At 36.0% G+C, this 13,710-nt stretch overlaps 1 protein-coding gene across 1 annotated transcript in view; it reads right to left on the reverse strand.

The window, feature by feature from the left end:
- Positions 1–593: 593 nt before the first annotated feature.
- Positions 594–13,710, reverse strand: part of pid1 (phosphotyrosine interaction domain containing 1) — a 35,053-nt gene continuing 21,936 nt past the window's right edge. Inside the window, exon 3 of the mRNA XM_034038581.3 lies at positions 594–3,555. Coding sequence (XP_033894472.3) covers positions 3,079–3,555 — 477 coding nt within the window. The 3' untranslated portion in view covers positions 594–3,078. The remainder of the gene's footprint in view (positions 3,556–13,710) is intronic.

Here is a 13,710-nt window from a genome sequence, read left to right on the forward strand (position 1 = left end):
TGCCATCTGTTTTCTGTGATTCAGTTGCTTTTCTGTGATTTTTTAATGCCGTAAGTACATTATTTGCACACAACAACTTGTCTTTGCTTGTTCTGTCTTCATTTTTTAATGCATTTAAATGGAAGTTACTTTTGTTAAGGAATGTGTTTTCCATAGGCTAGGCCACAAGCAATGCTTTGAGCTTTTGCATTCACCAGTTATGTGATGGATTGATATATACACAAAGAAAATATACCTGAGCGCCTAACATTTTCAAATGAGGCAAACATTTACTTTGATCTTTATTTTCAAAAGGTGTGTCGGCCATTTCTAAAACATTGTTGTGACTCCCAGTAGTATTGTGGCCTTATTCTTGCTTTAATAATAATACTTTTCATTTCACATGGTAGGTAGTTTTATGAAAACCTTTACCAATAGGCTTATCTTATATTCTTTATGTATAGTAGTTTGTGATACAGCATAACATAATTTGTGGATATTAATCTACTTTTGTTCTTCCTAGTTATATTTTTTATGGTAGGAGAATGTAAGAAACAACACTAGTATCTTCTATGTAACCACCTACAGTATTTGTAGCAGTAGATCATTTAGAATTATGACATTGGATTATTTTATATTTATGATTGACAAAGATTTTACAAAGAAAGTCAGAATCATTCTTGGTAAATGGTTTATATTTTTTAACTTTGCAAATAACATATAGAAAAAAAAAAAACAACATTTAAGCAAATCCAAGCATTTCTGAGACAAAAAACAATTATACTTATGCTTCTATAAATTCCCTTCTTGAAACACTGAATCTAATGTATGGCTTTGCACAATTTATCTGATATTCCACCACTATATGATTTTCTATATATTTCACAGTCGGCGAATAAACATATTTATGTACTTTTAAAATAATAACTATAAACATGTATGCTGTAATATTTGGAAATGGATACATTTTATTTACAGAAGCTTATATATATATATATTTTTCTTTCTGCAGAAATATATGAAGATTTTTCCCATATATTATTCCTTTCATACTGAATTTTGTCACAATCATTTTTGGGGTTCGGACCCCAAAGATACATTTATGTTATCTTTAAATGTGTCACTGAATATTTAAGAAACTTTCTGTGATCGTGATCTTATTTCCCCTGATGTATCAAATCTCTGACTCTGTGATAGTGCTGGTGCAGGACAAAAAAGACAGCAACACTAACCTAATCTAATTAACCCCCCTGCCATAATCCATATCCCAATTGAGGTTATATCATTCTCTATCAAAACGTTTGTGTTAATTGAATCTTTAAGTCAAATAACAGCTAGCCTTGACCACACTGAAAAATATGCACTGGCAACACTTTTCAGAAAGTTTAAATACGATTCCCTTGAGATTCCTGTATACAAGTGCTGTCTGTATGGCTGTATCGTTTTTAATTGTAACATATCGACACAAGTAAATGCTCGAAGAACCTCACACCATGAAAAATGGATTATGTTACAATCTTATTCCCTTCAATCAAAAAATGAAAACTTTTTAATAGACACTGCTTATAAAAATGAACCCTTATAAAATCAGAGCTAAAACAAACTGGACACGGTATACTTGGCTTCCATTCTTAAGCAAAGTACCGTCCAAAAAAATAATACTGACATTTTTAATTGTTTTCTGTAACTTTAGGGTTACAAATAATCAAAGCTTTAAACCCCACTTTTAAGGTTCTAAATATAAACTTGTATGCACTGACTGCGTCTATCTGTCTGTCTATATGTCCATCTCTCTGTCACACATGGTGCACCTGATAACTCGCATAGGCCATTCAGATTGCATTTGGGTACACTATAAAAAAAAAAGTGTTTTTTTATACAAAAATGATGAATAGTTGCATGATTGTGGACTCTTATATGTGTGCACTGGTCTTACCTTAAAACAATATTCTAATGTTACTGCAAGCCTCTTCTCATTTTGTTAAAGTACCTAAAGCCAATGAATCCTGCCACCACACTATAAATCACTCTATGCGAGTAAGGTCCGAATACCTGCAAAGGAAGTGATTTTATAGTGTGGTGACAGGGTAGAAAAAGTCAAGTAAAATAAGAATGGTGTTCTAATGAATTATTTTTACTTGACATAATTATTCCTGTTGTTCTTTTCCTGTTCAAATATTGATATTTGTGACAACTTACTACAAGGTGACTTTATACAGTTTATCAGCCCACTAAGCTAATCTTTAGAACTTGAGATAAAGCCACAATGACTAAAGGTAAACAATACCTATATAGGATATTGGTTTAGATTTTTCCTACAGTGTATCTAAATGTACTGAAAGTGTCTGCTCTGCTTCCTTAGATAATTTTTTTTTTCTTGTGACCAGTGCTTCAGTCACTTTTAAATAATTCTAAACTGCAAAACCCAAAACAGTATATCTGGTTGTGCCAGTCCACAGCAGTGTAAAACTGCATGATATTACTTCAACTGACCCTCAGTAGATGCTTTCTATTTTTGAATAAACATTATTTTTGTATAATGACATTATAAAGAAAATTGCAAAAAACAAAAAAAAACACAGAATTCGCAAACATTGAAATGTAATTTTGATATATTTTTTATATACTGTATCGGTAATGTTTTCCTTATTTCTTCAGAAGGGAAAGGTCAGCCTAAGAAGGAGGATACTGTCTCTGTAACCTCCTCCCACGTGTGCCAGATGAATATCAGCTTTGTTGTGCGACGAAGTCTGAGGCTGGGTCCGTAGACTCTTCACAATAGCTTGATGGATTTCATTAGCCACATTGGAGCGCATTAGAGTCAAGGCAAGAGCCTGAACACTGTCAAGCTTTAGAGAAAAAGCTTATTTGCACATTTACAGAACAACAGCTTTGAAACAGGAATGTAATTACTTTAATGATGCATATCTTTAAGTACTGAATCATCCTTTTGATTTGAAAAAGCGGTCATCCAAGAGAGCGGCTGCGGTTTGTTAGTTTTGTCTCCCTCACCCCCCCTCCCCCCAGCCCATTTGAATACCCTCTTATCCGTTTCACATCTTCAGTATACCTGCTGCGGCAGGTTTGTAACAGGTGTGCTCAGTCATCGTCGGTGGCAGACTCCTCAGGAAATTCATCCGACGAGCTGCTTTTGTGGATTCTGCCGTCACTCTTCATGCTGTTAAAGGTCTTCTTAAAGGCTTCCATCATGGCGTGCGCCAGTTTCTTGGCCTCCAGCTTGCTCTCACACTCCACGGCGTGGCAGTCCATCTGGAAAGTCAAGTCGTCATTTATCTCCCGGTAAATCCAGGCAAAGATGTTGGGGCTGACGTTGTGGTCTGCAGTGCAGTAGGCGATGCGTGCCACTTGGTAGGTGTCCATGTGGACTGTCGCTTCTCTCCGGCCGTCCAGGTGGTGTAACCGCACCTGAAAGGGCCGTATCTCCAGGATGGCATTGGCTGGAGTAGTGTCTTCCTGGGCTAGGGCATGCTGCTCCCACAAGCCGATGACCGCCGATTCAGTGCAGCCTGTTAAAAACTGCGTCCCTGTTAAGGTGACCTTCCCCAAATAGGTAACCTGCAGATTGACAAGAAAAAAAAGGTCAGTTTATAATGATACAGCACTATATATAAACAAATTGCGGCATCTGGTGGGTGCATTTTGTTACTGCGATGTGATTTAATACAGAATTATATCTCAACATGAAGTTGTTGTTTTCTGTTCACCCGAATCTTTTTTCTCTCAAAGGTTTAGTATTTTTCTTTGTAATCTAGCCAGAGTTGGTTCATCATTATCAGTCAACAGTGGTAATACAGAACACATTGTATGGTGTGATTACAACTGTACAAACTTTTATGTGTTCTGCATGCAGGACAGAGTAGTACTGTATCCAAAACACAACCTTCTGTGCATTTTCAAATGTCATACCTAGCAAGTCATTTACTCCCTTGTGAGTGTGTTGGGAAATGGGCAAGCTGCTCAGGTTGCAATGCTTAAAGTAAAAATACTGAAAGAAACCAACGTTCAATGACAAGCGTTCTGACTAGTAACCGAAGACATTGGAAAAAGTATTTTTTTCAATGTCTTCAAATGTTGGAATGGTTTGGGATTATGTAAATTATTTTGGAGTGTAGACTTAAAGTAGCAAGTTTGACAATGCACACAGTTTTGGATAAAATTGTGTTTATTAATTGATTTGTATGTCCCATTTTATTTTAATAACAGCAAGTGAACGGTCAATGACTAACACATCTTCTCATATGGTATGCAACAGTAGTAATAACTGTCCTAATACTGTACGTGCAGTAAAATAAAAAGTTGCATTAAAATGGAGCTCTAGAAAAGCAGCGCAGCGACAGCTATGGTTGAGCAATCCAAATTCCACAAATACAGAGCAATGAAGTTTGAAGGTTATGATCTATTTGCTAAAATGAAAAGCAAGGCAATGAAGACATCTACAGCAAGTAGGTCATAACTATGGGCAGGCTAACTGACTCTCTATTACAGAACTGCCTAATCAGCAAAGAAGATGTATGCAAGTGAAGTGTACCTGCAGCGCTGCATAGCCAGCGATGTATCGAGTCTAAAGAAAGGTTGTTCCTAATCCATCATGCATGGAATCCAGATGGAACGCTTAAGGTCAGATACAAATCCGAGTGAATTCCAAGATAATGGAAGGAATAAACAAATCATGTCAAAAACATAACAATGCTGCATGTCTAGAATAACTGGCAGTGCCAATTCACTCCCTCTTCTCTGCAGGTATGAATTCAGCCTAAGGCAACTATGTGAAATGAGTTTGGGTAGTCAACCATCATAGCACATGACAAATGGCTTTCCACTATAACATCAACAATAATCATTTGGGAGAACAATCCTGTTATGTGGTGTGCAGGCACAAAATGGCCTTTGACTTCCACCCCTTCAGTGTCTTCAGTGTTTCTGTACATCCCTTTTAGGATCCTGTATGAATGAGCGGCACAGTATTATAATCTTCCTGTATGAATGAGTGGCACAGTATCATAATCTCTGTCCCATTCAATAGCAAATGGTTCTTGTCAAGCCAACTACAAGCATTAGTGATTTATCAATGTGCAACATAGTTAAAATCAGAAGCTGTACACTCATTGCTATATGAGGTGCACACAGATTAGTGAATTACTGAGGGCAATAGATCTAACCGACTCTGTGTGAAATGGTCCAAGGTCTATATTGTATCTGGTGTACCCCAGGGATCTATGCTTTCCACCCCTGTAAGCTGATGTCTGTTACTTGAATAAGATTCATACTGCTGGATGAAACCTAGTTGCCAACGTAACAGAATGATTAACTACATGGAAAATATTCTGCGTTGGATTCTGTGGGTTTTTGTTTTTTAATGATTAACAGTAAACCTTCCCAAAGCAGAGATAGTAGAGAGCAAACCCCAGCTGTTTGTCATACATACAAAATACCTACAACATATTGCTCAATTATGAAAGCTGAACTCCCTTGTAAAGTAAATGTACTTATTTGATAAACAATTCCCTTTGTTCTAGGGCTGCTGCACTGCTCATAGTATAGAAAGTAAAGAGCACTTTTGCACTAAATGGTTCTTGATTGATGAATACATTCTGTACATTTCATTTAGTCCATGATTTATAAACTTATTAGACATCATACAAAGGACCCAATCACAAAGCAGACAATCAAGACAGTAACATGTAGCATATAGCGACCTTAGTATATCATTATAGCTCTAATGTATATGGGATCTATAATTCCTTAAGATAACCAATTTAATAGTTTAGTGTTTTATGATGAAAAATCAATACAAATGTGCAGAGATATACAGACTAGTTTATGCTAGATTACTTTACTGGCCTGCTGTATCACGTGGAGTTGTATCTTTCCTTCACTACTAGTGATCTGCAGTTCTGAGTATTTTCCAAGATCTAAATACATGTCTGCTGTGTTGAAAGAGTCTGTAACCTTGACCTTTCCAGCCAGATTGTCAGCAGTACATTATTTATTTATTCTAAAGCAAATGAATGAACCATTGAAGCTGTGAGAATCAGCTGGAGAAAACATTTTTGTGTGACAATATTATGCTGTTTATCCAGTCGGCTTAACTGTTAGTGTGTGTTTTCAGGCAGCTGAAAACACACACTAACAGTCATCAATACTGATGACTTCCACCTGTCTCTCTGTTGTATAAAATTGAGATTGCTGCATGCTGTACAAAGGAAAATAACTACATCCTTCTGCTAGCGTGATGATGAAGGAAATAAGGAAAATTTCTACTGTTGACATCGTGGACAATAAGATTAACAAACAGAAAACCCACAATCCACCATAGACCTGTTAAGAAATGTATTTCCTCACTCTATACATGGGACATCGTCTTTCACGCCATTGCTCAGACTATCTCGCAATTTCGTCCCTAAGTAGTCAGCAAATGAGTTTTGAGTTACCAATAAAACAACCGCCTTCCTTACATTTATACGTTTAGGATTTTAAAACAGGCTGGCACTGACACAGCAATGCAGGCTTCTAACTGAGGACAGTCTTATTGTTCTGTTGTCTTGAAATATTCTAATACGCTCAAAACAGATTGTTTATTGCTCAGTGTTCTGTAGTCTCTTTAATTAACATAGCTTTGTTGTTTACACTGTTTTTATTATACATTTCTGACAAGTACTTTCTCCTATGCTTTGTTCACCACTCATTTCAATAACATCCCCAAAAAAACATGGCATCAAATGCTGAGAGGTAAATGCCAACAACCTCTTTCCAATATAGGACTGTTGACATTCCAGGCCTCAAACCAGCCAAGTTTTGTCTAGTGGCAAAAACAAATGCTGGAATCATAGGAAGGAAAGACTGCTGCCGCCTGTAGGAGATCTCAGGAGTCGTAGACATTCCTCTAGCTAACTAAACAGTGCTAACCTCATTTCATCAGCTTTTCCCCCCAAAATAAACCACTTTTTTAAAAAAAATAACACGTTTTCAGACACAAAGGATCTTATTGAACTGCTGCTTTGCTGTAACAGTTTGGGAGACCATGCAGACTAAACATTGACGTTAGTTTCCAAAATGATTAGCACACCTGCAATGTTAGGTACAATGTACGATTCAGTTGGCACTGCCGTTATAATACTACTGGATTCCAAAGAGGCTGTTTTGCTTTGGGTAAACCTAGGAAGTTGTTTGCTTTCACAATTTATGATAAGTTATATAAATTCCTGATTTGGACAATGGTAACAAATCGTTTCCTGGACTATAATTAGGGCTTCTTTTTTCGGTTTTTATTCATTCCTTTTTCTGTGTTTTTTTTGTTTGTTTTTTTAGCTATTTTCAAGTTTTATGTAAATCGTTTTTTTTTTGTTTTTTTTTCGGAGCTTTCGTTTTTTATGTACTGTGTGAAATTATTGTTTTTGGTTACTTTCTAAAATGCTTGGCTGTTTTTTTCTGTCAAAATATGTATAGTAGTAACTCGACAGTAGTTGCACTCTTAAGTCATACGTTCTTTCCTTTGCTGTCTTCCACAACGAAATTCTTATGGTCACAGGCACATTCTTCTGGGGTTTTTGTGTGTAGGCATTTTTTTTACATTTCACCACAATTTTAAAATGTTGTTTTAAATCCTCCGTATCTTAACTGTAATACATCTTTTAAATCCTGCTAACAACCCTCCATTCCTAATTGCAATCTTGTTTTAAATCTCGCAAGCGGAGTCTCCAATAGAAATGTAGGAATGTCCTGTCACTCAGTAGTTGGGGCGGGTTTAAAGTATTTAGAACTAATCAATAATAGATACAAGTCAGGAAGGCAGGACATTGCCCAGCAGCGCTGGGAAATGTATTTATTATTATTTTTGTAGTAGGTTTTATTTTTTTTAATGTGAAATGGGTCAAGTCAACGTGAATAGATTAACCATTTCCACAGTTCTTACAGGGTTTTCCGGTGTTTATTGGCGACCCACCAATTTAATTTTTTTATATCGGGGGTGTTTTATCAAGTTTCATCAGTTAAAACCGAAAATCAGAAGTCCTAATTATGTACCATGGTAGTGCCATGGTATTATGTACCCTGCTAGTTACCTTGGAAGTCTATTTGAGCGACTGTTCTGCCAGATCTTGTGCTCTCAGCTGTTTCTTTCTAGTCTTAGTGATCTTTCTAACAGAATCTGTGTGATTGTATGCTAATCAGTTCTTTTTCTAACCCTCTCTCTGCCACATAAGTCATGGCATGGTGAGTATAGTAATTCAGCTTTTTAAAGACTGAACAGTTTCAGTCTTGACTGTAATTATAGGTTTCAAAATATTTTCTGTTATAGTTTCTAGCTGACTAACTGGGTGGCCTTTAAAATTGTATGGCTACAGCATACAGAAGGAGTAAGAGAGAGATAGCTACAGTACTTCACAGCTGTTTCTACAACTGATGACAGAATACAAAACTGTCTAGAAACCACAGCAATCATGCATAAGGTTTCAGTAGCCTTTCAGTACACAGCATATTACAAACTATTCTCTGTTTAGAGGTGAGCAAGGTTTAGCTGAAGATAATGGGACTGCATATAATACAGTGGATAAAAAGGGGAAAATCAATGTCAGAAGAGATGCCGAGTTCAATGGCAAGAAGGGCTGGTCTTCATGAATGACTTCAGCAAGATGATTTAGGAAAAACATGACTTATCAACAATGAGTTAACATTGGCGGCATTTACATGCATGTCATGACAGTTTTCCTCCTATATATACTGAGCATCAAAAGAAACTTATCACTTATATTTGAGCATCAAAAGAAACTTATATTTGGATAAAATTCACCAGATCGAGTGCTTAAAAAGAAACCAAAAACATTTTGTCAATGTCCATCATTTATATAACTTATTTCTTTGAAAATAACAACAACAACCGGATCAGTTTTAAATTTAAAACCGGATCTTCTGTTTTAAATCCTAAACACCAAAGTGATAAACTAGCTTATAAAGCAGCAATACTGTTCCATTGTGCCTTACACATGGTGGAGATATAAAACCTTTGTTGAAAACTATTTGGCAAGCATACATGAAACCTCTGCCAAGACTTTCTATCCTTATAAATACATTGCACTGGAGAGTGTTTTTCTGACCAAAAGAAAGAGAGATTTCAAACTAATTAGACACAACACTTTCCTGGTTTATAATACAATAAATTTACATTCAAGTGGAGTCCAAAAGAAACCTGTAATCTAGCTAATTAAAAAAAAAAAAAAATTACAAGCTTTGCATCATAACTTTTCAAGCTTTCCAAAAGCCATATTCTAACAGCAGGTCTCTTATTTGTTCAAGTGTTTGAGTAAATCCTCTAATCTGGAAATCGTTTCCTGAAGAGCATAATGAAACATAAGGTTAGGCTTCATTTAACCTACATGTTCATGGACTTCAAAAATTGTCTTTTACTTAGAGTGATGGGAAGTGAATTTAATAGAGTTTAGTAGAGCTACCAAGTATTACTACTAATCACTGGACATTTACAGCATACAGTACTGTGCAAAAGTTTTAGGCAGGTGTGAAAAAATGCTGTAAAGTAAGAATGCTTTCAAAAATAGACATGTTAATAGATTATATTTATCAATTAACTAAATGCAAAGTGAGTGAACAGAAGAAAAATCTAAATCAAATCCATATTTGGTGTGACCACCCTTTGCCTTCAAAACAGCATCATTTCTTCTAGGTACACTTGCACAAAGTCAGGGATTTTGTAGGCATATAGTCAGGTGTATGATTAAACAATTATACCAAACAGGTGCTAATGATCATCAATTCAATATGTAATATGCAATATGAAAACACAGGAACTGGGGTGCAGAAAAATGGCAGCAGGTGCTCTGGACTGATGAGTCAAAATATGAAATATTTGGCTGTAGCAGAAGGCAGTTTGTTCGCCGAAGGGCTGGAGAGCGGTACACGAATGAGTGTCTGCAGGCAACAGTGAAGCATGGTGGAGGTTCCTTGCAAGTTTGGGGCTGCATTTCTGCAAATGGAGTTGGGGATTTGGTCAGAATTAATGGTCTCCTCAATGCTGAGAAGTACAGGCAGATACTTATCCATCATGCAATACCATCAGGGAGGCATCTGATTGGCCCCAAATTTATTCTGCAGCATGACAACGACCCCAAACATACAGCGAAAGTCATTAAGAACTATCTTAAGCGTAAAGAAGAACAAGGAGTCCTGGAAGTGATGTTATGGCCCCCACAGAGCCCTGATCTCAACATCATCGAGTCTGTCTGGGATTACATGAAGAGAGAGAAGCAACTGAGGCTGCCTAAATCCACAGAAGAACTGTGGTTAGTTCTCCAAGATGTTTTGGGCCACTGTGTGCAAGTGTACCTAGAAGAATTGATGCAGTTTTGAAGGCAAAGGGTGGTCACACCAAATATTGATTTGATGTAGATTTTTCTTCTGTTCACTCACTTTGCATTTTGTTAATTGATAAATATAAACTATTACCATGCCTATTTTTGAAAGCATTCTTACTTTACAGCATTTTTTCACACCTGCCTAAAACTTTTGCACAGTACTGTATATATTAAAGTTAATAGAAAAATGTCTACTTTAATTTGTAGACTACTAAAACGGTCCTTAGTCTTTACATTGAGAAACGTTATGGAGACGCAATTCGGCACCATATTACTGAAGCCTACAAGCGTATCATGACCATTGCTCCTGCATTGAAAATGGAATTACTTACAATGCTACATCTGTTGTTCTTGACCTAGTTCATGGTTAAATCATTTTCTTCCTATGACTTCATGGGCGCTGTGGGAATACTAGAGGGGGAAATATTTATACTTCATAGGAAAGAAAAGACCCAACAAGATTTGAACTGAAGTATTACTATGAATGCGTCTTGATGTGTAAATTCACAACCAATTCTATTTATAATGTATAACCAATCCTTACTGTCAGTATACTCGCAATGAATCCTTTTATTAATTATTTGTGCTTTCTTTGGCTTCTGACCTCGTCAATGTGAAATAATACACGTAATGCAATTTATTACTTTTCATTTCACATGGTAGGTAGTTTTATGAAAACCTTTACCAATAGGCTTATCTTATATTCTTTATGTATAGTAGTTTGTGATACAGCATAACATAATTTGTGGATATTAATATACTTTTGTTCTTCCTAGTTATATTAGGCATCATACTATGCAGCTGCTTTTAACTACTGTAATAAATTAAATGATATTAAATCACTTTTCTAATACATTGAATCCAATAACACCATGGGTAATATCCATTATAATTCAGTTGTTAACAGGATTATGAAGAGTAATGCATATGACAGTTATATACAGCTACACTATAGCAGGCTGTAAGGATGTGACCTCGTTGTATTGGTAGAGCACACTATGTTATACGAGATGCTACTGTAAAACAAAGTCTTAAATGTTTAATAAGGGGTAATAAAAGATATTCCGTATGCAGCTAATCTTTCCCTAATTATTTCTTCAAAATGATTAATGTATTTTCACAAAAATGCAAAATGAGATACTTAAAATGTAAACCTACAGCTAAACATTTGCATATGTTTTGTAAACATATGACTATAATTAAGGAGGTCCGAAATTCAGAATACATGCCTATTACAATTTATATCTTGCTAAAAATGTCTTTCTCTAGTTGCTAATTTCTTGCTGGTTTGGCAAATATAAAGACATTCTCTATCACAAGCAACTCCTTGCAGTTGGAAGTAAACGTATGAAAAAAGGAAATTTCGGCAGGGCAGGCCTTAAATGTGATTTGCCCTGTCCACTGGCTGAAAGGTGGAATGTAAATTCTTGTCCTTTAGTGTCTGTAGGGCACCTCAGAAATTAGATTCAGATATTTGATTCATACTGTTTTTTGCAACTGTAATATAACGTAACTGAACTATTTTTGCAAGACTTCTTTCCATCTTGCTGTGGGATTTTAAAAAGAACATTACATCCGTTTTAAAAAGTGTGTTGCCACTTTAGTAACAGAGCAGCATATATAACTACAAGGCAATGTCAAAAGAAACTGAGTAACTTATTCTACTGCACTGCATTCCACAACTTGATTGAGGAAACAGGGAAAGCAATAGGGCTCAGTTTGGGTATTAAGAGTCTTTTGAAGTTTCCATTTAGCGAATTCTAATATTACTGTTATGTACTCCCTGGTGTCATGTTACCACCCCCCCACGCAATTAACTCAATTATTGTGTAAGACAATGCTTACATGAAACCAGTCTCTGCAGTTCGTATACCACTTAGAGTCATAAATTACAAGGTCCAATGCCTGAGGCAACCCAATTTCCAACATCAAGTTCCATTTTCAAGGAAAAGATGCAACGTAACAGTGGGTATCAAAGAGCTACTAGAAGAGAGGACACTGAAAGTCTTCAATAAAATGCCTTGGAAAAGATTACCAATTTATATTTTGGAATTAAAAATAAAGAAAAATAATGTATACAAGAATTATAACACATAATGGAGGCTTATTAAAGAATTCCATCCAGGAAGAACATATCCTAGATCCCCCAGCCTTGGCTGACCTCTTCCTCGATTGAGGCGCTCCCATTGAGTCAGACGGAAAATTCCCGGGACAACCTTGATAAACATTCCAGCATAACCCGGCTGCTGATGCGAGCTTTAAATTCTTTTTACTTACTCTGCTCCTTAATAGCTAATGTTTCAATAACAACACATATTAGTGTTATTTTTTAACAGGCTTATCATATATAGTAGTTTTCATCACATTTATGAAATATGTTATGAACCTCTGCTAAGCAGATACATTTACAGTAAATATCTGTCAAATAAAAAACGTGTTGTACATTCCACAGACTCGTTTATGTAGCCCAGAAAAAAGGTACAGTTGCATTTTAAGGCCAAGTGCTGTGTTTATTTAACATTTTTTCTTGTTTGACCATTAGAAAAAAAGGTTTAAGAAAAACAAACTGAACTGATGATCTGTTATTAAGATATTTTTCCATTCTCTGTACTCTAATGTACAGACAAACATGTTGGTGCAGTCGCCTACTTTAAATCAGCCAGTGAGCACCAGATAGGAACTTTATTCAATACAGTGAATGATAGAGGCAGAGTAAGCAGATATCTATTTTAAGTAGCTACAAGTGTTCAGGTCCCTGATCCAACTCATCCAGCACATGCAAACATAAGGTCATAAGCAACTCAATGCAATACCCTATGAGGCCACCCTTGCACATTATTATACATTTCTTACTGTTAAAACACAATTGGTTCAGAGATCCATTTTCCCAGTGATCCCAAAACATGTTGAATGGTACTGACATTACCTGGTTTCTTTTGGGGTTTTTTTAAAACTGTGGTGTACTCAGTGTGCCTAAACTTGTTTATGCAGTTAAAAATAATTTAGTATTGTGGTAACTGTGTATACAAAAATAACTAACCAAATACAGATGGATCCCCACACAGGACAATTTTTGACAGTAAAAAAATAATCTATCTACAGGGCACGTTATGTTTCCCTTCATGGCTTCTTTGAGTGAGCTTACGGTAATAGGTTGGGGTCAGTCCTTATACTGTATCTATGAACTAAATCCTCAAAAAGGCTAAGGTTTACCAAAGTCTCCAATTGATTTCTGTTTTTCAAACTTCTGGCAAATGGAAAATACTACAAACCCAGTAGACAAGAAACCGGGTCCATTTTTTAAATCATGGTTGATTGACAAGGTTTCACATACCAATGGTACTGC

Source organism: Acipenser ruthenus, chromosome 17 (assembly GCF_902713425.1).
Source record: "Acipenser ruthenus chromosome 17, fAciRut3.2 maternal haplotype, whole genome shotgun sequence".
Taxonomy (NCBI): Eukaryota; Metazoa; Chordata; class Actinopteri; order Acipenseriformes; family Acipenseridae; genus Acipenser; species Acipenser ruthenus.